Below are 23,886 nucleotides of genomic sequence, written 5' to 3'. Positions count from 1 at the left end.
ACAGAAAGAGAGGGAATAATAAGGGAAAACATCTGCAGGTGTCTGTAGTTGTGCTTCCCTTGTCCTGACATGCACGTTGTTCTTGTTCTAGGAGGAGCTGTATCATTATCCCGAGAGACAGCAGCAGGCCAGCAGTGTGCCAAACAGCTCTTAATCACGTGTTGTGAAACCAGTGTTAAATAACTGTCTCTGACACCTCTAGTCTCTCCTGTCTAACGGGTTTCTTGATCACACTTGAAGATGATGGAGGAATAGAATATCACATTACATGTGGAAAACTAGATTATTACATTTTTCTGAAGAAGTATTAGTTGTGCTTATTGGTAGTTGTTGCCAAAATACTAGTGTGTTTTGAGTGTTATATATGACCTAAGCCAAAGTCTCTGATATTCTGGTGGTCACTATATTGCTATTTCATGCATGTCTGAGCAATTTTTAATATCCGTTTCATCAACCATCACACTGTAAAAAATGTTATGCCCATTTTACTCAATAAAATTGAGGCAACTATTTGCATTTGCATAGCTTTTTGAGTATTTTTAACTGATTTAATCTGTTTGTTCTATTAGATTTTACATGTTACAAACTTGCAACTCATTTTTTTCAGTTTACAAACTGTTTTTTTAAGTTCATCAAACATAAACCTTGTTGTTTTTAAAATAATATTTACCAATTTCTTCTTATAAACCACATATTTTTTAATTTTCAAAATATATTCAATCTGTATTTAAATATATTTATATATATATTTTCTATATTATTGTAATGAAACAGTAAGCAGGCATCTTAAAACAAAACATTGTTACAGCAATGCAAAATAGAGAGTATCAGTAACACTTCAGTTTAGGGACCAATTCTCACTATTAACTAGTTGCTTTTTAGCATGCATATTACTAGACTACTGTTTATTTGTACATATAAAGCACATATTAATGCCTTATTCTGCATGACAATATTTTAGATCCCCTACCTAAACTTAACAACTACCTTACTAACTATTTATTTTATTTAGGGAAAACTCTTTGTAATCTGGTTTAGAAATGATATCATGAAAGCACCTCCTCAAAACCACAGGCTTTTCATCATTCGTCATCATTCGTGTTTATAGCACATGACACGCCTTACTGACGGTAAGAGATTTGTTTAAATCTTTAATTACACACAGTTATCTTAGCAAGCTGCTTTTCTTCATAGGGCTAAATGTTAAAATATTACAGTTCTTCTTCTTATAATAATTTTCAAAATTCCATTGATTTATACATACTTCCAACAACATAGGTACAGTATATTAATTAATTTAGTCCCATTTTTTGCTGATTATTATATATATATATATATATATATATATGTGTGTGTGTGTGTGTGTGTGTGTATATATGTATGTATGTGTGTATATAGATATGTATATCTATATATATTTATATATATATATATATATATATATATATATATATATATATATATATGTATATATATGTGTGTATATATATGTATATATATATATATATGTGTGTATAATATATACTATATATATATATATATATATATATGTGTGTGTGTGTGTGTGTGTGTGTGTATATATATATATATAGATATAGATATATAGATATATATATATATATATATATATATATATATATATATATATATATGAAAAATGTGTTTAACTAGAGCTATTTTACAAGCAGGTGGAGTATGCTAAATCTAGTAGTTTCTCTGATTTTTGGACCCCACTGTATGTTTGCCTTGATGAATGAATGAATGTTTAAACCATCGATATTAATTATTGTGATGAATGTGCCATAATTCTGAACGAACAAATTAGCAAATTTAATCAGCCAAATTGCGGTGTGTTTAGTTCTTTTGCGCATGCGTCCTGTGTCAGTCAGCTGGCGGTGACGCGCAGAGGAATCCGAGCTGAGGCGCTCATTGAACTCTGGAGGAACGCGCCTCCACTGGAGTAATGCGCTGCTGCTGTTTGCGCATGCGCGCTCTTCAAAGTTGAGAGAGCGGCTGTACTCGGTTTGCTCAGCTCGTCACCGCCGTCTTCACTCGAGTAGAGCGCTGCTGTTCAGTGCTGCTGGCTGCGCGCGACATGGAGTGAGCGAGCGAACGCGCTTCTCGGACTTTCGGCTTTAGTTGCGCTTCTTGAGTAAATTACGAGCTAAAAAAAGTGACCCAATACTTAGGAAAAACACGATGTAGTAAAGAAAATACCGACGCTGGACTTTTTTATTCCATACCTGCAAAGCAGAGCTACATAGTATCGCGCTGGGGGAGAAGTAGACAGCGGTGGGGCAAACATGCTCTCGCCGTTCTTGGCGTATTTGTTGTCGGTTGTGCTTCTGAGTCGGATTGCGCGCTCCCAGTACTCAAGCGACCAGTGCAGCTGGAGGGGCAGGTGAGACACGCTCCAAACATTTAGATTATTCAAGTGATTCCATATTACTAGCTTGTCAGTGTAAAATAAAAATGTAATTTAGTGAATTATATTTAGAGATTTAAGTGTAAGATTAAATCTGTAGATTAATTAATATTGGCGAGTTAATGTTATAAATTAACACAAACGTTTTTATACTAAATAAGTATAATAATAACAATAAATAATATTTACCATTATTAGTGTTTTTATTATTTTTAGGGTTAATATGAGGAGTAATAGTTATGTTTATGAGTTGTGTTGAGTATAGTACTATTTACTATTAGTGGATTTTTGGTGGGCTATAAGGAGTGGTTGTAGCACCTGTCTCAATGAATTAACGTTTTATTATTATATTCTCTTTTTTTATTATTATTATTCTGTTGGTCTGAATAGTATGTACGTATGTATTTACTTTCTTACTCAGATTTACTGTGTTGTAATTACTGCTTTGCTCTATGTTGAACCTCACTGGCATAACCTGAAAGCAGAAACTATCCGTGCAGTGATTTCATAATCCCTCATGTCCCTCATAATTATTCTATTGTTTGTTTACAGGCGTTTTAAGTTGATAAGCTATTGCACATACGCTTATACTGTGTTTTTCTAGCTTTTAGTTTTCAGTAATAATATGGTGTCAAAGTGGTTTTTAAATCCTTCAAGCTCAGTGTGTAGCTAGATGTGCCAGATGTTTTGATTGTCTGGGTTGGTCATAAATCTTTTACTGACGAGGAGATTAGTTCATGCTACAGATTTCCTTGCCACATAACATCATCTCATAACAACGTTTGTTATTATTCCTCAACAATAGCTCCCTTCCTTCAAAAAAATTAAATGGGCCTGTTTAGGGTTGCTGTGAAGTCTTTTTACAGTAATACAGTTTAATGTGCTGTACTCTGACTGCACAGCCATAATCTGGTGTGGATTTGCCAGGTCTGAGTTCGGCCTCTCATTACGGCAGAGTTGAATTTCAAATGCTCTTAATTAAAGAGGAGCCCTTATAAATGAGGACATGGCGGCTTGCGAGTCTGCTCCGCACATGTGTCACCCCAGGCTCCGCATGAGTTTTGGTCCTCACCTCTCATTTTGGTGAGAGTTTAATATGGGGTCTTGCAGCAGGCCTAAATTCATCTCTGACTGAAGAACCGCTGGAGGCTTCAGAAGCAGATGGCTCATTTTCTGCCCAACTGACAGCAGACTCAAGGCGCAGAACCACAGATGATGCCTGAAAGTAGCGGAGAGAGTCTTTTGTGTGGCCGGTGGACAGCGGCCGGACTGCTGCCCGGACATGCAGCTCCTCGTCTTTTTGAGGAGTTGAAAGCGAGGGGAGGTTCACTGCGTGACCTGCATTTGCACTTGCATGCTCCGGGTTCGGCTACTGTCTCTGCACTTGTCTGCAGAGAGGCCTGTGTGTCCAAGGAACCATTGACTTACGTTTCAAAAATCCTACCCACGGCAGGATGCCAGTGCTGGATCTTGCCAAAAACGTTGGAAATGAGAGAAGAAAAATGAGAGACGGTTAATGTGTATGTGTGTGCGCAAGCTTGCACGTGACTGGTCATGCAGCAAGCCTTGCGCGTGGGTCTTAACACCTTGTGTGAAAAGACATTAACTTCATTCTTCCTGCGCTGAGAAAAGCTTTTCTTTCATATGAGCTTCAGCTTTGGACTTGGCCCTGGCGCAGACTTTTCAGAACAATCACCCTAATGTTTGAAGTTTCCTTTGCTGTGTTGCACGTTAAAGGCCACTAAACTAAAGCTGATTGAAGGTCCAACCATCATTATTTAGGGGATTACCCGTCATTTGCTTCAAAACAGGTTGGCTTGCCTTGTTTAATCTAAGGCCTGTAAGTGGTTATTTGTAAAAGTTAACCAGCTATAACTTGATGTCAGAATTTGGTGAGTAATACATCAGCGTGTTTGATGTTTGACGATTGCTCCATTCCAAAGCCTGCTGGATGGTCTACTATTTCCCTTCTAGTATTTTAAGGCATCATACAATTGCTTCCAGACAGTAGCCAGCAAAATTATGCTGCCTTTTGAAATTGTTTGTTTTGGCTGAATTCACGGATAAGCCAATCCCAGAATGATTGCACTTGGTGAACAAAACTCCTCCAGGATGGAAGACAAAGTCAAGAGAAACATAGATTATAACTGTTTTCCATCCAGTACTGAAGTCTGTTGATAAAAAGAGACTAATCTGATTAAAATGAGAAGTTTTAACAGTGTTAGATTGATAGTGGCCCATATTTTCAGCCATTTTGAGATGATCTGCTCTAGTGGTTTAACGATATATATTGCCATGGCTTAAATATCATTTATAAGCCATGTTTGGCCAATGAGTGTCATAATTGGACTTTTATTGACATTGTTGATCTCAGTGGCATACTTATTTCATATTCACTGTGTACTATATTTTAAATGAGCATTCCCTGATTCTGATTTAACAGATCGCACTGACTTCTTACCTTTTTGAGATATATTTTGGCCTTTTAATACCTTTATTTTGATAGGACTGTGGAGAATCGACAGAAAGCATAGGGCAGAGAGAAAGAAGCAGGATCGGCAAATGACCTCAAGTCGGGAATCGAACTTGGGTCACCGGAGGGACAGTTGCGTTATGTGTCGGCACATCAACACAACTTTTTTCATCGGCCACTGGTCACCTTGCTCTCTATAATGTTGGCATCAGCCATCAACAAAAAACTGTATCTTTCAGCCACTAATCTGCACCGTGTTCGTGTTTGTTTCAAATTTAAGAAAGTTTTTGTGTGTGCATAAATATTTCTGAATTAACTCTCATGTATATTGGCCATCATCTAACTGAAAAAATGCCCATTTGCTGCCTGTATAGAGTGTTTTGGTTTATTTACTTATGAGGTTTAGTTTCAGTAGGATTCTGCTAAATAAAGTAGGGTAGGTGTTCTGGAACAGAGCTTATATCTCCTTTCTCCATTCTTGTAGTGGACTGACACATGAGGGACACACCCGGGATGTGGAACAGGTGTATCTCCGCTGCGCCCAGGGGTTCCTGGAGTGGCTTTACCCCACAGGGGCCATCATCGTCAACCTGCGTCCAAACACACTATCCCCAGCGGCATCTCTTCTCTCCATCTGCATCAAACCCTCTAAAGAGTCCAGCGGGACCCACATCTACCTGGACCGGCTGGGCAAACTGCGACTGCTCCTCCGTGAGGAAGATCAGGCAGAGGGGAGAGTGCACTGTTTCAGCATCCAGGACGGGGCGCTCTTCATCGAGGCAGTGCCTCAAAGAGACATCAGCCGAAAAATCACAGCCTTCCAGTACGAGCTGGTCAACCACAGACCAGGAGCAGATCCACAGTCATTATCTGGTATGAGGTTCTCTTGATCTTTAAAGACTTGCTTGACAAGCAGTGTTTTCTTTAATGTGATGTATTTCCTGAAACAGAAATGTACACGTTTTTTGTCAAATTTAAGGAGCAGAGTAGTATTTGGAAATATCTAGAACAGAAAATTGTCTCGAAGCTGTCAGACTAAAAATCCAATGGGTTCTTTAAGGGACAGTCTTTAAAAGAAGTCTCTTATGCTCATCAAGGCTGCATTTTTTATTTTTTTTTAAATACAGCCAAACAGTGATATTGTGAAATATTATTTTAATAATATTAAATACTACAATTTATAATAAGTTTCAAAAATAGTATATGTTCAAATGTAATTCAGTCTTCATTGTCACATGATCCTTCAGAAATCATTCTAATATTCTGATTTTCTGCTCAAGAAACATTTCTATTATTATCAGTGTTGAAAACCATGATACATTTTTTTCAGGTTTATTTGATGAAAGGAACAGCAATTATTTAAAATAGACATCTTTTTTACATTAGAAAAGTCTTTACTGTCACTTTTCATCAATTTAATGCGTCCTTGCTTAATAAAAGTAATTTCTTTAAAACTTTTAAAAATTATTTTAAAAAATGTTTTCAATGTCATGCTTACTGTTCCTTTCTATTAAATTCCAAAATTAATTGATTCTTTCAGCAAAAAGCATTATTAAATTTCTGTGACTCCAAGGTTTTTGGGTACATGGTTATTAAAGGGATTTTTTTTAGTTCACCAAAAAACTGAAAATGACCCCATAATTTACTCACCCTCAAGCCATCATAGGTTATATGACTTTCTCATTCAGACGAATCCAATCGGAGTAATATAAAAAAATATCCTGGCTTTTCCAAGATTTATAATGGCAGTGAGTGGGTGTTTTTTGTCAGTAGTCCAAAAGAAATCCAATAAAGTGCATCCGTCCATAATAAAAATGCGCGTTCCTTCCGGTGGATGACGTAGGACATGGTGTAAGGTCCGGTGGGAAGTGACGAATGCAGAAGCAAAGTGGAGAGAGCAAAACAAAACACTGGTCACGAATTAGAAGTACAAAACGAAGACTTGTAAAGAAAACGTTGGAGAATTTCGATATAAGCCAAGAGGAGACTGATTTTCCTTTGCTAAAGTAAGGAAACTTTGCTTTCTTTGCTCCCGTAGCACCTTATGCTACAACAGTTAGTGGAAGCAAGAGATTACAGTTTATAAAGGTTTAAATAGGGATATTTTTCTTCCAAAAACACATTGATTTGCTTCAGGAGGCCTTTATTCACCCCCTGGAGCCGTGTGGGACAGTTTTTGTTAGTAAATTATGGGGTAATTTAAATTTTTGGGTGAACTATCCCTTTAATGCACGCAATACAGAGGGTATGTTTATTTTAAAAAGTATGTGATCCGAAGCCAATGTTTTCATGCCCAGCAACAGATGATATCTTTACCTCAGGAAACGTCCTCCCCTCTGTGATGCTGAGATGGTGGATCTGTGCTCATATTTGCTCTGGAAAGTGATACTGATTTGAACCTTGTTTTCCGAATGTGTTTTTCAGGACGTGTGGTCCTGAACTGTAAAGTCTCACAATATGACGTCACAAGCGCCTCGTTGCAGTTTACACCGGCAAAGCATGTTAAACCTTCAGCCTCTTTTCAGAAATTAAATTTCAAGCAGTGCACCTGCCAAAACCAAAGAAATGAATGGCCTGAAGCAGTGTAGATCCATCATATAACAAGTCGGTTTTTCCTCTCCCAAACAAAGCAAAAGTATTGTTCAGTGTGCTTCCCCCCTCAGGGGGGTATGCATTCATAACTGCCATGTAAATCTGGCTCTGATAAACAGCTGTATTTTGCATGCATTGATACAGTATAAAACAGAGAAACTTTAAACAGTTTCCCTGTTTTGGGACTGTGTGGCATTAACGCATGGTTTAATGTTGCCCGTGATGTCAATGTATGTGTTTGCCGTTTGTGATTTCAGTGATCTGAGCGGGCACATCTGAAAGGTGACCTGTTTTCCTTTTTCCGAGCTTGTGGGGTTTTTTCGCATTCAACTCATGAATGTTGACCTGCTGTGCTGGAATTGAGTTGCTTTCCATCACTGTGGAATGTCTTAGACCAGCTGTTGGGAGGACATAATATCTCCATCTTTTTTTTTTCCTACTCCCTTCCTCTTCCTCTTTTCCCCTGTCTCTCTGGCTTCCCCTCCCTCATTTTTTCCTTCATTACTTTTCGTTCCGCCTCTCTGAAGTGGTTGGGATGCAGGCAAAGTGGCATATGAATCTTTTCTCCATTAGCATGGAATGCAGAGGGACCAGATGTAGCAGGGACACTATCTTCCCCTTTTTGCCCTGCCAGTGTGTGAAGTGGTTGTGATCCCAGCAGCGTTGCATTAATTCAGGGCAGCGAGGGCTGCTGACTCAGATGCCAGCCCATTCCTGCGGTTCCATTTCAACTTTTGCATATGATCTTCTGCAAAGCTTTTGAAAAAACCCATCTGTGCTTGAAGTGCGGCTTTAGCGTTCAGGATGTGAGAGCTGTAGGCAGTAAACGATTTACATCAAAACTCTGAAAGGCCTAGAGTTCTGAATGATCACCAGCTTTGGCGTTTGCCAGCTGTTGCGTAGCTGATTCCTGGATGACCTCTGGCCCTGTTGGTGGTGCGATGTTTCTTGTGTTACAACACGGCCAACCTCTAGTCTGCTCTCCTCGCCCACAGTTTCCTTAACAGACATGACCTACTGTGCTCATATGTGAAGGGTCAGGTTCAACAGATCAAGGTTTTGATACAGATCAGTTGTTTTGCCCACTTTCCATGGTAACGCCCACTATACAGTGAAAGTAAATCTAGATTGCTATTATTTAAACAGTCTATCAGCCTACACTGTAAACGGCCATTGCATTTAGTTTTTTTGTGGGTCAATAACTTGACTTATATTTAATGTTTTAGAAGAAATTAATACATATTCAGCATGGACAAATTAATTGATCAAAAGTGACATTTAAGACTTTTTTTAATTTTTACAATATACTTTCTATCTATTCATCTTTCGAACTTTCATCTTTTAACTTTCATAAAAAGAAAAAAAAATGGGTAACACTTATACAGTGTCTTTGTTACACAACCTACATGTATTTACTATAGTAATAACAGTATATATTATATGGAACATTATTTAATAACATTTACACACTGTTAATTAACATTACGCAGTATATATGTGTAATTACACTGTAACAAGCAAATCCAAAAATAAAGTGCAACTAAAAATGTATCACCGTTTCCGCAAAAATATTTAGCAGCACAACATTGATAATAATAAGAAATGTTTCTTGAACAGCAAATCCGAAATATTAGAATGATTCCTGAAAGATCATTTGACACTGACCTCTAATGATGCTGAAAATTCAGCTTTGCATCACAGGAATAAATTATATTTTAAAATATATTCAAATAGATAGCAGTTATTTTAAATTTTAATAATATTTCACAATATTACTGTTTTTACTGTTTGTTTGTTTTCATTGGCACTTGATTTGTCTGTCATTTGTGACTTGCTTCCAGTGTAGATTGGGTGTCAGGCACCATACGACACTCACTTTACAACAACTTTGCTTTATTTTAATGCTATGGGCCTATCACGATGCGCTAAAAACCAAAATACTTTAGCAACCACATTGCAATTCCTTGTCCCCACCCATAACACTCTAGCATTGTGGCGGTGAGTTTGTAACCTCCAACCACCACTCACTTTAGGAAAAATGTAGTTGTTATAGTTTTGGAAAACTTTTTGAAGCCCCTTAGTCCACCTGCACTAATATATAGCTAAACTTTTGGCTGTCAGACACACCTGCCCACAGACCACTACCCATAAACCCGTAAAATACCCATAAACCCCTCCACCCAGCCACCTGAATCAACCAGTCACTCGCCAAGCCCTGCTGCAACCCTGAGAGAGTTGAGAACATCCAGACAAACGTGCTGAATTATATCTGCACGTGGGGGCTGTAATGACCCCAGAGCCACGAGACTGTGGCCTGATTTATTTGGATAGAGAAATGCACTGATCAAAGCTGACACGGTGCTGCCAGTGTTTAGGTTACACTGATTGCCTTCTAGCAGTCAAAGGTCTCTGCGGCAACTTGAAAGCAAAAGAGTGTTTGTCTCTTGTCATGTGTCGCTATGGGTTGTAAAATAGTACAGAGTGTTTGACTCACTCTAAGATGTTGGCACAGGTGGAAGTGCTGTGTAGCGTGGGCTCCTCTGGATGCTTATTTTTTGTTTTGGACCCAGAGCTACTAGGCCTTGCGGTCTCTGCTCCTTGTTGGAGTTCTTCCCAGCTGGATCTCATTTGTGTTGGGGTGTGAGGACGCGGTGAGTGTTTGTCAGTGTTTTTCTAGAGGGGGAAGGGTCGAGTTGTTTCCCTCCTCTCCACCAACTACATATGTTTTTTTTTTTTTTTTTTTTTTTTAATGAGGAGCCCTTTCTCGCAGGCCGCCCAACATCTCTGTTTGTTTAGAAGCCGACAAGCCGTGACGCATAAGTTGGCTTCTGCACGCTCAATAAATAACCATCTGCAGCAGAAATTAATTATGTCTTTGAAAGTCCATGGGGCTGGTGTAGATACATCAGTGTGCTTTTTTTGATTTCTAAAATCAACATGCTACATTATGCACATGGGATTGTTCTTGCTGTTGCTTTACCATCAAGCGTTGGCTAGGTTTGGTCTGATTTTGTTGTTCTGTTATCTCTCCACAGCACCCTGCCAACCCTGTACAGATGCGGAGGTCCTCCTGGCCGCTTGCACCAGTGACTTTGGTAAGACAAGTTGCATCTTTAAAGAAATCAAATTAAATTAGCAATTGAATTTCAATTATAGTTTGGTCTGAAAGCATCCTTCACACCAAGCAACTTTCTGAGTTACAGGAACACTCAGATAAAACTCTCCAAAGAGAATAACATAATCAGAATAAGATCCTACTGATTAAAGTGAAAATTGCTGCAGGATTTGGATCTTAAGAATATTATAGACTGATAAATGGATCACAGACACACCAGCCAGTTAATAGGCCAATATTTGACCCTTGTGTCAGCTCCATACTTTACTGACAGCCTTGTTAATAGTTTGAGGAAACATTGTGTAAAATAAACATTCATTTAATGGCAATTATGTTGGCTTGAGAAATAATACTGATCTACTATTTAATTCTATTATTATCATTTAGTATTTTGAGAATAAACATTCACAAAGAACACATTTTTGTGTTTAAAAATGTGAGATGTAGGGCAGTTGAATAAAACAAATGGCTGATCTAGAAGATTGGATTTAGGGTTTTTTAAAATGGATAAACAAAACTCCAAAAAACAAAACAAAAAAAAAACCATTTAATTAAATTGACAAAATGTTTAAATGAGCCAAGGCTCTTCAAAATCCATCTAAAGATCTATTTGTCTATCTTAAATCTAACTATTTTAGAATAGACCAGGCTTTCTCAAGCCAACATCAAAGTTAATTTACAAACTTTATTAATAAAATGTAATAATTGCTTATAAGAAAGTATTAATATAAATACATTATGTCAGCATCGTATTAGCACTCCAGTATCAGTATGTCACTGAAAAACAGTTCTTTCAGAAATTATGTAACATTTATCTAAGCTCTACCTGCATTGTTTTAGACAAAAGTTTTAAAATGCTGAAAAAATTCTTAAGATCCCTAGGGTCCTACTGGTAACATGCTTTTAAAGATATAGTTTGTGTTATATGTTGGAATCCGAAATTAATCATCATAAGAAATGTCACAGTTTAGTTTGGGGACCAATTGTCACAATTAAATATCAACTACGACTTTTGCCTCAAACTCATAATTTTCTGCTTATTAATAGTTAGTAAGGTAGTTGCTTAGTTTAGGTATGGGGTAGGAGTAATTGATCTCAAATAGAATAAGGCATTAATATTTGCTTTATGAGTACTAATATACAACTAATATGCAAGTAAAATGCATGCTAATAAGCAACAAGTTAAAGGGTTAGTTCACCCAAAAAATTTAATTAGCCCATAAATTACTCCTCTTTAAGGCATCCTAGGTGTATATGACTTTCTTCTTTCAGATGAATCCAGTCGGAGTTATATTAAAAATTGTTTTTGATCTTTCAAGCTGTTTAATGGCACTCAGCAGGTGTTGAAAGATCAAAGACAATTTTTAATATAACTCCGACTGGATTTGTCTGAAAAACAAAAGTCATATACAGTACACCTAGGATGACTTGAGGGTGAGTAATTTATGGGCTAATTTTCATTTTTGGGTGAACTAACCCTTTAATAGTGAGAATTGGTCCTCAAAATAAAGTGTTTCTTAAGAAATTGTTACAAGAAAATTCCCATTAAAATCTTTTAAGATTGGTGGCCCAATTTGCTATGCATTGAAATGGGAATCTCATGTACATTCTTTGAGGATTGTTCGAGCAGGCACTTCCCATAATGCAGTAATTATGGAAAAAAACAACTATGTTTTTCTTACATAGTTTTATTCATTTTTTTTCCCTCTTCAGTGGCGCGGGGCAGTATTCTTGGTGTGACAGAGTCCGATGGCCAGACCTCTGTCACTGTGTCCCTCAGTGGCCTTTACAGACAGAAGACACAAGTGTTTGTTTCAGGAGGCGGCCGGGCTAAACGCTGGACAGGCTTTGTAAAGATGCCCAGGCAGTGCAGGGTTAAACCAGGGGAGGGTGAGTTCCTCTTCACTGGGACTGTGCGATTCGGGGAGGCCTGGCTCAGCTGCGCTCCACGGTACAAGGACTTCCTTAGGGTGTATCAGGACGCACAGCAGCAACGGACCAACCCATGTCATTTGGACACAGACTGAATTATTTCCAGGAAACCACACGGTCCGCCCCGTCGCGAGGAACTGTGACCCTGCGAGCAGCTGTCTGTCTCTGTTTGTGTCTGCAGACAGAGCCAGTTTAGATCCATATAGACTGCAATACCGACGCAGAAACCTGCTGTCCCAGCATTGCCTGAGACGCGACTTATCCTCTTAAAACATCCCACAAAGACAACTGAAGTTGGACTTGAATTTACTAAGCCAATGCCGATTTCTCCCAACATGTCTTAAGACTGATTTTCCTGATTTTTTTTTCTTGCGGTCAAAATGTAGCAAATCTGGCTGATGAATGTGTAAAAATGTGAAAAGAACATTCTAAAATGGAAGTCCCAAATGCTTTGTAAAAAGCTTGATGTACAGTTTTGCAGTTGTTTCTATGATAGAAATATATTGATGAAAAAGCCTGCTTTTAAAATATATTTTTTAAGAGAATTTGAAGTGCAATTCCTGCCTGTGTTTTGTCTTCAGGCTGTTCAATTGCAAATATGTCTTTCCAAGGATTAAAAGTAATTTTCTCTTTGGAATCAAATCGTGTGACTTTTTTATTTATTTATGTAAATTAGGTCACAGTGTAGTTCTCTACCATCCATTTTGGAATGCTTAATCTATGAACTGTGTTATTATTTATTACTTCTATATAGTCACTGTTTACTGGGGTTTTAACATGCGAGAGCTCATCCCCAAGTCTGAATCATACTACAATTTAACTGTGTGAGATATTTCTCTCACTAATTTTATTATCCATCAGGTGAAAATTATAAATACGATTACTTAGAAAGGTAATATCACACCTCTCCTCTACAAGTACAAACCACACAATTTATATTATGTCATGTCCATAACACAAATACAAAAATCAAAATTTAAACATTAATTACTTCACAACATCTTGTTTAAAAAATAGAAAAAAAAAAAGAAACTCATTTTTTCACAATATCTTTTTTTTGTGTTCCACGGGAAAAAAAAAAGTCAAGGTCATAGTAGAAAACCGGAACAACATCCCTTTCATGTGTTACAGATAGGAAACTTGGTTAATAACCGGTTAGTAATGTTTAGAGTTATATTATGCTCCAGTAATTTTCTATGAAACCAAAGTGTTTTCCAATGTACACCTTCACAGAACAAAAACATTTTTGTAATCTCTGGATTAAGTTATATGTAATTTATCTACAAGTTGTTAATACTTAGAAAAATAAGAGAAATCATAAAAATTGCATTTTGTTTTTCATTAAGTACTGCCCTAAATAAGCTTTTCGACATAACAGATGTTTATATGTATACCAATACAAAATAATAGATGACTTTATACAAATTACCCCATTCAAAAATGTATATATAGTTTTTCAGTACCTTCTTCATATTGACCATTGATTATGATTTTGATATCCACCTTTTCACACTGAGGATAGAGTGATTCTTATAAAAGCTGCAGATGTTCACAAATGCACAAAGTAAACACATTGCATTAAGTGTGGGGGTGAAAACAGGATGATCTGGGAAACTGTACTTATTAAAGTTTTATTTTATTTTTATTTTATTTAGTACTGGCCTTCAGAAGCTGCATAAGATATTTGCAAGTTTCCCAGAAGACAAAATAAGAACAATTTTTACCGATCATTCTGCTTATGGATCCATTTCGTTCTCATAGTTGGGTAAACATTCATAGAGGTAAACAGAAACTACAACAAATCATTTTTGTGTTCCTGTTTACCCCAACAGAAAAAAGAAAATAAAATTCAAGTGTTTCCTTGCCATTCCAAAACTTACATCAAAGTGTTATTAATTTACAAATATTTAAAAAAAAAAACCTGTTGCTTTTATATAGTTAACAATGATGCTAATTGTGGAAATGCATCAACACAGTTGGTGAAAATGGTCAATTTTTTAAATTATTGACATTTTGCAGATTCCACGAGATGGATGTGAACAACTGTAAATTAATATTTTTAAACATTTCATAAATACTTCCTTCTCGAACAAAATGCCTCTGTCATTGTAGCGGCCTCATGTTTGTGATTAACCAACCAACCTCCTCTTCTCCCATTATTATTAAATCAAGAACATGATGCATAATAAGCTTTATCCATTAAGCATTGTGTGCGGCTTCACTTCCGTCTGGACTCCCTCCGAGAAATACCAGGCTTTCACGCTGGTGTTGGTGGTTGGTCTATTGGTCCAGCTCCATATGAAATGCATTACTCCTGGTTTTCCAGCCATACAGGAGAGTTATCATTCACTGGAAGCAGACTGGAGCGGATTCCTCTCCACGGGTTGCTGCGGTGCCCAGGGAGGCGCTCAGTCAAGGTCAGAGTGAAAGGGCTCTTTGTGTGAGCCGGGCCATTCTGAGAGAATAAGACGGCTTCAATAGAGCCCTGTGATGCCACACAAAATGGAGGAGCGGGCCATGTGGACTATGAATCTGAGCATTCCTGATGTCTGTGGCTCATTTTCAGGCCATCTATTTCAACATACAACACCAAACAGAATGAGAGTATGTTGTTTCAAAAAAGTAATCATAGAGTCTTTTGGTTGTCGTTGGGAGTTTTGCTTTGCTCCATCTTGTTCTGCTTTACTTTTGACAGAAACACACCCATAATGTCTCTCAGTGAGTGGCCACAACTAGACAATTACTTTTGCAGGCTGATCTGCACTCAATGGAGAGACTGAATTCCAGTCCAACGGCAGCAGCTCTGGAATCGCTCACTGGGAAATGCAAACAGTGTTCCCATGACAACGCTGCGGCGCAGCAAACCCTCGCTCCGAGCTCCTACGGGGTGAAAGGGAAAAGAAAAGAAGCGTGGTTGTCCACTTGCACCGGCGCTTTGAGTGCCTCACTGGCGACGTTCTGTCCAAGTGCATCCCGACCGCATTGTGAAGTATGTTTGGGGTTTATGGATAAGATATTCCTGCTGGAACTAGACACTGACCCTGACACCACATTGCTACTGTGTAGTTGTTGATGTAGACTTATATATAAATGGAGGAAATGGACCTATGCCCCAGTCACAATGATAAAGTTGCTGTGTCTTTCAGTATGACCTTCCAAAAAAACAAACTTTAATTTTTAAAACTTTAATTTAAAATTGTCATCATTTACAGGCAGGCACTCAGTCAAGAACATTTGGCTTAACCCACTTGATTCAAATGGATTACTTTTATGATGTCTTTATGAAATTTTTGAAGTGTGAACAATGACAGAGGCATTTTGCCAGAGAAGTATTTATTAAATTTATGGCATAAACCATTGATTTTAAGACCAAGCAGAAACCTTTGTCAACTTGTTGAACTGTACAACCGATACATATTTGTACATAGTGTTTTATGGTAAATTAAATCAGGTGAAACATTGTTAAAAATTTCTTTTGTCAAACCTATAAGAATGTTCATCTTTGAAACACACACACACACATGTATTTTAAGTCAAAATATATCAATTTCAAGCTTTCAAAAGCCCTCCAAAAATGTTTCAATGGTAAAAAATCTATACAGTTATAACATACGCTAATGAAAAGCTAACAAGCCAAACCTTGGCATAAACTGACGATTTCAAGGCCAAGCAGAAGACTTTGGTTTTACAACCAGTGTTTTCCAGATTTTTGCTTTATTAATACATTATAGTGTTTTGCAGCTGAACAATCAACACCAAAGAAGATATATAAATATGGCTTCTAAGCTCAACAAATCAGGAAGCAAATGACACATAGTTAATATTCATGAGCAAAGCTGTATATTTTGCCATGTCAGATAGTGTCTATTCAAATTGCGCCCCTGACTATAACTATTGTTCACCCGGTTCACTCTAAGTTTGAGGTTTCTGCTGACAACGGACACAGTTTCCTGGCCCCTTAAATGCTATAATCACAATTAATTGTACTGGACCAAGTAATGTTAAAATGTACATCCAACCGTACGCATTATGAGAATATGTGAAACTATTCATTAAGGACATCCTTGGGGTGGACCGAATAAACATAGAGTGGTCAAGATATTTGCAGTAACAGCAAATTGCGCGGCGACTTGGCAGCAAGAGGGCCAGAGAAGGAGCCGGGGGTCCCGAGGGAGAGGAGATGGGCAAGCGAACAAAGCAAGTGATTGGTGCTCTGTGGGCAATTGACATCTCTTCTGCAGGGGAAATGGAGGAATGCTGGGAATGTGTTGACTTCACACACGCGCACCCCCCGCAGAAGCCAGGCCCTGATGAGGGCGAATCAATAGGAGCTCTGTGGTGTCTGCACGTGGCGCTTCCTCCAGTACAAACACTACGCCTCGGCCCAGAGGACACCCACCAGCTAGACCTTCCAGCACAGGCAAGAACAACATACATCTTGATTATGAACGTGAAAGCAAATGTCCTTATAGCACCTCGGAATATATATTGAATATTTTTCAACATTAAGCATTTATAAGCATTTTGTCCAGTAAGCATTTCTAAACTTGAATACAGGAACTGAAAAATGACTTTGTTTGAATGATAGAATAGCATACTATTTAGGCTATTTCTGCAGCATGTACTTGTACAGCCCATGCAATTTTTTTCACTCATGGATTGGAATAGCCAGATTATCTGCTATATTTGAATAAATGAGCAATGCATTAGAGCCAACCCTAATGAAAAAGAAGTGCACATAATTATATTGAATGTGAACTAATAGTTTACTTCAAATTTTAAAAGTGTATTTTATTATACAGTGGGTCTAAAGCTAATTGCATTAAATTAAAAGTAACACATTTTTATTTAGTTGCAATTATATATATTATTTCCATACAAAGTATACTTTTTAAAAGTATGTTAAAGTCTCCTTTTTTCAAAAGAGTATATGGTATGAAATCATAAGTAGTGTTAGCCACATTTTTAACATCTTGTTCTTGATTCATTTTTGATGAAACGCCAAAATCATTTGTACAAATTTTTTGTTATATATACAGCCACTTGCTGAACACAGTGTGTCATGAGAATATTAATGTTTAGAATTTAAAATTGCATAATGCATCTGCTTCTGATGCTAGTTATAAAAAAAAAAAAAAAATAGCAGCCAATATTCAGTGTATACTGCTCAGTATGCAGTAAGCAGTACACTAGTTTTCCATTCAAAATGTAGAGCTCCATTCATGAAACACAAGAGGAACGAATTGTTTCAATGAATAAATGCAACAATTTACATCACATTAGATTTACACACCATTTCTATACAAATGTGTTCTGCTTGTGTGCTCCATGAATGAGGCCTAAAGGCCTATCATATACATATACTACAATTAAAAGAAATATCATGTACAAAAGCATTTTCCAACAAGAGGATGAACCTCCAGAATAGGTTCTTGAAAATACATTAAAGCCTTTTATCTAATAAAAATGACAATGTGGTAAAAAAAATATGTTTTCCACATAGAAGGCTTGGATTATAATGACAGTGCAGTATGATAAAATGTTCCATAATAATCAGAGAGGAGAAATCTGAGAGCCCTCACTGTAAATCACATAAGACTTTGAGAGGGAAAACTAATTCTTTTCTCTGTCACAGCCTCTTTGTAAATGACCTTTTGCTGTTTTATTCTGTGCAAATTTTTCACAGAAATACTATTGTGTGATGTATGCGCACAAACTAAATAGCTTGTGACAATTCGATTAAATACAGAGTCTGAAATAGCAATTGACTGTGAAAGGCCAAAACCCAGCATGGAACTGAGCACTAAAGACTGGCTAGTGTTTTACGATCACCAAGTGCATGAAAGTCTGGGGAATTATGTGAAGAAATTCCACTATGCACACACTAGACTGCCCTTCAAATAGTCAAGGAGGCCTCACTTCTGTTTTCCCTTGTGAATAAGAACTGCACTTAATTGTATTAGGTATATACTTACAGTGTACTTCAAATCTTGATTTTTAAAACTGTACTTGCAGATAATATATTAAAGAATAACAGACACTTATTAAGTGTACCTGAAGAGAGTCCTCTTTCATGACTGCTTCTTAACACACTCAAGTGCACTTTATAATGTGAAATGAAAACTCAAAGTACATCTTAAATCAATGTTTCAGTATTATTTTGTGATGCTTTATAGAACTACACTTATTTTGATGTTAACTAACATATTAAAGCACATGTAAAGTACTAGATTATAATTTTAACTGTAGTGTGTTTTTTGATATTGTATAGTTAATATATTTTAAATGTACTTAATATCAAAAACAACATCACAAAATATTTTAGTTTACTATAAATAAATACAACAAAAATAAGCATAAAAATAAAAAAAAATAAAATATATTTTAGTTTACTATAAATGCTTGTCAGTACATTCAGCAGTACACTTTAACCATATTTCAACAACAAACAATAAAAGTAATTATGAAATTACATATTAAGGTGTACTTAAGTCCTACTTAAGTGAGTCAACAACAAAAAAAAAGCAATCTAAAGTTAAAGTAACTCAGTTCAGTAAAGTAAATTCAAACTATAATGAATTTTCATTTAATTGTAATTAATATCCACGTGTGTCTGAAAGTATTACATTCAGTTCACACTTAAGTATATTCTTTTAAAGTGTATTATTTCCGCAATAAGTTTGCTAAAGTGTACATCTTTTTCCACAAGGGTTAAAAGGTGAAATAATTTAATGTGTGCAGTTTTCTTTCCTGTGTCGACATATTCCCTGTTGAAACAGGAAGTCTGGGCTTCACACTTTGTAAGATAGCCATTAGCCTTGATAGCTTGTAGCACTGAATACACTTTTAAAATGAATAAATTCCAGCTACTTCCACAGTTGGGAAAGGAAAGAGTACAGAAAACTTTATCAAGACTAAAGACACATTGGAAAACCACTATTTGCTACCTGCTAATCAGGAGGGGTGCTTTACAATTTAGTGGTAAGGGATGCTCATTTTCTAGAAAATGTGCATTGTGTATGACAAGCAGTTACAGAAATAATGCACATTTAACAGTAAATGTGTATATATGCTTGCTAACTGTTTATTTTGTCAGTGGTTAACAGCTCAGGCTCATGGCTGCAGGCTGAAAGTCACAAATCTCATAATTTTAACTGCATGGGGTCTTTAAAGCAGCTATAAAAACTTACAAAGCGTAATAAATCACCCGTAGACTTATCAGTTCACATCTGCCATTTGTTCCATGAACTCTGCCAGTGCTGTTTTTGTTGGGGTCATTTCTGATTTGAACTGAAATGAAAAATTTGTTTATGAGTATGTGAAATCAAACTGATAATCACGTCACACTGGATTTACAACCTTCTCTTCTGCCATTGATTTGCACCCTGTCTTGCTGTGTGTTGAGTGCCTGTCACCTCACATGAGTGAATGGAGTCATATACGTGGGATCTGTAAGCAAATACACAGGGTGTAGGGCCCTTGAGAACGGCCCTCTCAGCAACCCCAAAAGAGGCTGTGTCTAGATGAGAGAAGAGGAAGATGTTGGACAAACACACTACCAAAGGCAATTCTGTTTACTCTTCACCCTCCCCCAGTCGCCATTTGCTAAAACCTGGCGGTGCCATTTCAGTGGCCTCATGGCAACAGCAGAATATGTCACTGGGGTAAGTACTTTCTCATGATGTCATGAATTCATTATCTTGGCACAATGAAATACTGCATTGTCTGGTGCTCCTACCAGATTAAACCTCCTACCAGACTTGTGTGAATAATAGAATAATAGTAGTTCATTATAATTGTAATCTATTATATCAAAGTTAGAGAACAAGTAGAGAGATTTTCATATTAGTCTCATATATTTTATTTTGTGTTATTTGTTTAAAAAATTGCCTTCTGTTTTATTCAGCTTCCCTCAAAATTTGAACTGAATCAAATACAAATCAAGCAATAAAAACAAATATATACTGTCTGTAAGTTTTGACTTTTAAGTTTGATCTGCAATCTGATTTATGTCTCTGTGCAATGGAAAATGAACATTTGCAGTGCCAAATGCATAAAAAAAAATAAAAATAAATAAACACTTGTGAAGAAATAGAACATTTTCTTTCAGCTTGTCACTGAAAACATTTTGGATTTGCCATTTCTTCATAGGCCAGAAACATACAGTATGCACGTAAATGCGGACATGCTTTGTCAACATATTGTTAGTGGCTTCAAAACACACTTACACACACAAAGAGTAATCCATATCAATGTTATTAAGTGATATTTTAAACTTTATTTTAGCTATAAACATCGCTTCCAACAAATTGGAACTTGCTGGAACCCTTATATATATGACAGTTGGCCAGAAGCCATAGTTTAAGAAGTTACAAATATTTCTCTCTCTCTTTCATACACCTAGGCCTATTATTGCTTAAAAAAAAAAAAAACACTGATTTATTAACTGGGGTCATTACTGGATTACTGTTGTGTTTGATTTGCATGGATCTAGATAATAAGTTTTGAGAGACCCATTCAGTTGCATTATATGGACTGGCAGAGATGGATTCTTTTTCGAGAAATCATGGTTTCTGTTCCAAAGAAGAGCTCAATTTTGGGTGAACTTGATCTATCCCTTTAAAGGTGCATTTAGTAGTTTGGTACTAACTTCAAAATCACATTTAAAGTTTTTTGGGTGTTAGTATCAATATGTTAGTCTTAAGGTTATCTATAAGGCAGTGTGCTCCAAAACAGTGACAAAATTCGCATTTAGAAGATATAATCATTCAAAGCTTGCAGTTCGTCACTTCCGCCAAAACGGCTCAATGATTTTTTTGACGTCACATCGTATCTCTCAGCAAATCTTCTGACCAATCAAATGCTCTCTAGAATCTGAATCATCCACCCCCTGCACTATAAATAGGCGCTGAAGTGCCGCCTGAGATCGTTCACTTGTTCACAGTGTAGTGTTTCCTGTACAGTGAATGGCTTGTAGTGCACAATGTAGGCGACAGGCAACGATTCAGACAGTGTAAATAAGCTTTCGATTGGTGCAAATGAGGTCTGGTTTCACGTTGTTTCATGCGAACCGCGGCAGCGCACACAGTCTGATCCGGACTTTGGCGATCGCATCGGATCATATGCGCGAGTCGGCATAAATTTTTTTTTTTTTTTTTTTTTTTACAACTACACAGCCTCAGCATGATTATGACCACTATTTTGTTTTATTAAGAGTTTCATATTGAATCTAGTGGGTAATCTATTAGACTGTGGCTGTCAAATGTGGCTTTACCTAGCTCAAGGGCCTGAGCAGATATAAACAAAACGCTTTGGGTTATTTTAAAAAGGGGGCGGGGCTGCTAGATATGTCCCGCCCTCTCTTCCTGTTTCAGTTGAAATTATGTCACCACATAGAATAATGCTGCATGACCTTTAAAAAGTTTTACCCATTAAGAAATAACTTGTGCATTCACATGAAATGAAGACTGTACACCTTCATAATAGTTTTCTAAGAAAAGTGTTATATGGTGCGGGTCAACGTGATGTGCGATGTCTCACTAAACGTTGGAGAGAATCCTCACGCTCATTTACAGACCCAGAAGAGAAGAAAATGCTGAATAAAGTCGTAATTTTTGTTATTTTTGGAGCAAAATGTATTTTCGATGCTTCAGTAAATTCTAAAGGACCCTCTGATGTCACATGGACTACTTTGAAGATGTTTTTATTACCTTTCTGGACGTGGACAGTATACCGTACATACATTTTCAAAGGAGGGACAGAAAGCTCTCGGACTAAATCTAAAATATCTTAAACTGTGTTCCGAAGATGAACGGAGGTCTTACGGGTTTGGAACGACATGAGGGCGAGTCATTTATGACATAATTTTCATTTTTGGCTGAACTAACCCTTTAAGTCTTCGAAAAACAGTAAGTGAAAAGTACCCAGGTGACCTAGTACTTTCGGCCGGATTCTGGAGTGTGCATTGGATGGACACTTTACTATCCCATGAGGCCACAGGAGAGCATTTATGAATGGAAGTGAAGCAACGCAACTGACGCTTGTAGGTCATGTGACAGTAACAACATGGCGGATATAGTACATCCGAATTTCATTCATACTACCCATATTCATACTATATAGAACTTCTTTTTTAACGGTTGTGAAATAAATTCAAATTCAAAGTACCTACTAAAACAGTACACGATTTCAGACACATGACAGTATTTTGGCCGTTAGAATAGGTAAATAGCTAACTTGAGAAGCTAAGCTAACTTCCACGTAGGAGATGACCGTAAGCAAATGTAAGCATGCTAATTTTTGAGAATGAGATGGATTGCATGAAAGAGATTTCATTTTCATTCAGTGTCATATTAAGAAGACACCAAAGACAGATAACACATTACATAACTATGACATTTATGTCAGTGAAGCCCATTAAACCTGGACATAGTTATATTGTTAGCGACTGTTCCAGTTACACTAGAATGTCTGATCACCATAATTATGCTGGCATTTTGTACATTTAGAGTGCATCACAAAGCTTTGTTGATTTGATTTTTTGTTGAAGTTTGCCATTCAACAAAAGCTCTATTATTGGAATGAAAATTCCAGTTTGGAACAGCATGAGGGTGAGTAAGTGACGTCACAGCTGTCATTTTGATTGAACCGTTCCTTTAATCAAGTGCATTGGTGTCAGTTTAGACTTGAGATTCTCCCAGACCTTAAATCTGATGAGCATGCAGACATTAGCATTTGTAGAGAAACTATGCCTCCATTAATTCAGAAGTAGGCATCTCTTCCACACTTAAATATCAGCGTCTAAGTATGTCTGCAAAGCCGGTTGTTTGTTCAGAGTAAAGAGCGTCTGTGGTGTTACCGCAGCTCTAACGGAGTCCCTGGCAACCACAGCGGCCCAACCTGACCCGGACCGCTTCATAGAGGATGTGAGTGGACCTGAACTAACCCAGCATAAATTCAGTCATTAAAATAAGGGCAGACGGGGTCATAGCAGTGTCACACAGACAACAGCCATTGTGAAGTGACAATGTTGGTTCGAGCTCAGCAGGAAACAGGCGGACGGACTGTGATGATGGATGGATCTCTCCAGGGCACAATGGATGAGAAGATTGATAGATGGGAAATGCAGATGGAGGGCCACACAGAGGCGGATGTGAGCTGTTCGCTCTGGGACAAAGTGAGAGTGATGAAGGTGGGGGTTTGAAAGACATTGACAGAGACATAGATGTCATTCAATAGATGAGTGTGTGAGATTGTCACAGAATTGGATATAGTGGAAAGATATTGTGAATTAATGTGAAGCAAAAAGGCAGTGTTCACAGTGATTTTATCATGTTGAAAGGGTATAGT

The 23,886-nt window shown here is 37.2% G+C and overlaps 1 protein-coding gene across 1 annotated transcript; it reads left to right on the top strand.

Moving 5' to 3' along the window:
- The first annotated feature begins 1,925 nt into the window (after positions 1–1,925).
- LOC109072424 (meteorin-like protein) lies at positions 1,926–13,174 on the top strand. Its single transcript, XM_042720067.1, has 4 exons — positions 1,926–2,401; positions 5,383–5,771; positions 10,526–10,585; positions 12,319–13,174. The coding sequence occupies exons 1-4, from the start codon at positions 2,304–2,306 to the stop codon at positions 12,630–12,632; spliced, it is 861 nt and encodes a 286-aa protein (XP_042576001.1). The 5' UTR covers positions 1,926–2,303; the 3' UTR covers positions 12,633–13,174.
- Positions 13,175–23,886: the final 10,712 nt, after the last annotated feature.

Source organism: Cyprinus carpio, chromosome A3 (genome assembly GCF_018340385.1).
Source record: "Cyprinus carpio isolate SPL01 chromosome A3, ASM1834038v1, whole genome shotgun sequence".
Taxonomy (NCBI): domain Eukaryota; kingdom Metazoa; phylum Chordata; class Actinopteri; order Cypriniformes; family Cyprinidae; genus Cyprinus; species Cyprinus carpio.
This window is presented reverse-complemented; position numbering and strand designations above follow the sequence as displayed.

Coding starts and splice junctions, on each gene's coding strand:
- LOC109072424 (XM_042720067.1), top strand. CDS start 2,304: ATGCTCTCGCCGTTCTTGGCGTATTTGTTGTCGGTTGTGCTTCTGAGT. Junction 5,772..10,525: donor AGATCCACAGTCATTATCTG/GTATGAGGTTCT, acceptor ATCTCTCCACAG/CACCCTGCCAACCCTGTACA. Junction 10,586..12,318: donor CGCTTGCACCAGTGACTTTG/GTAAGACAAGTT, acceptor TTCCCTCTTCAG/TGGCGCGGGGCAGTATTCTT.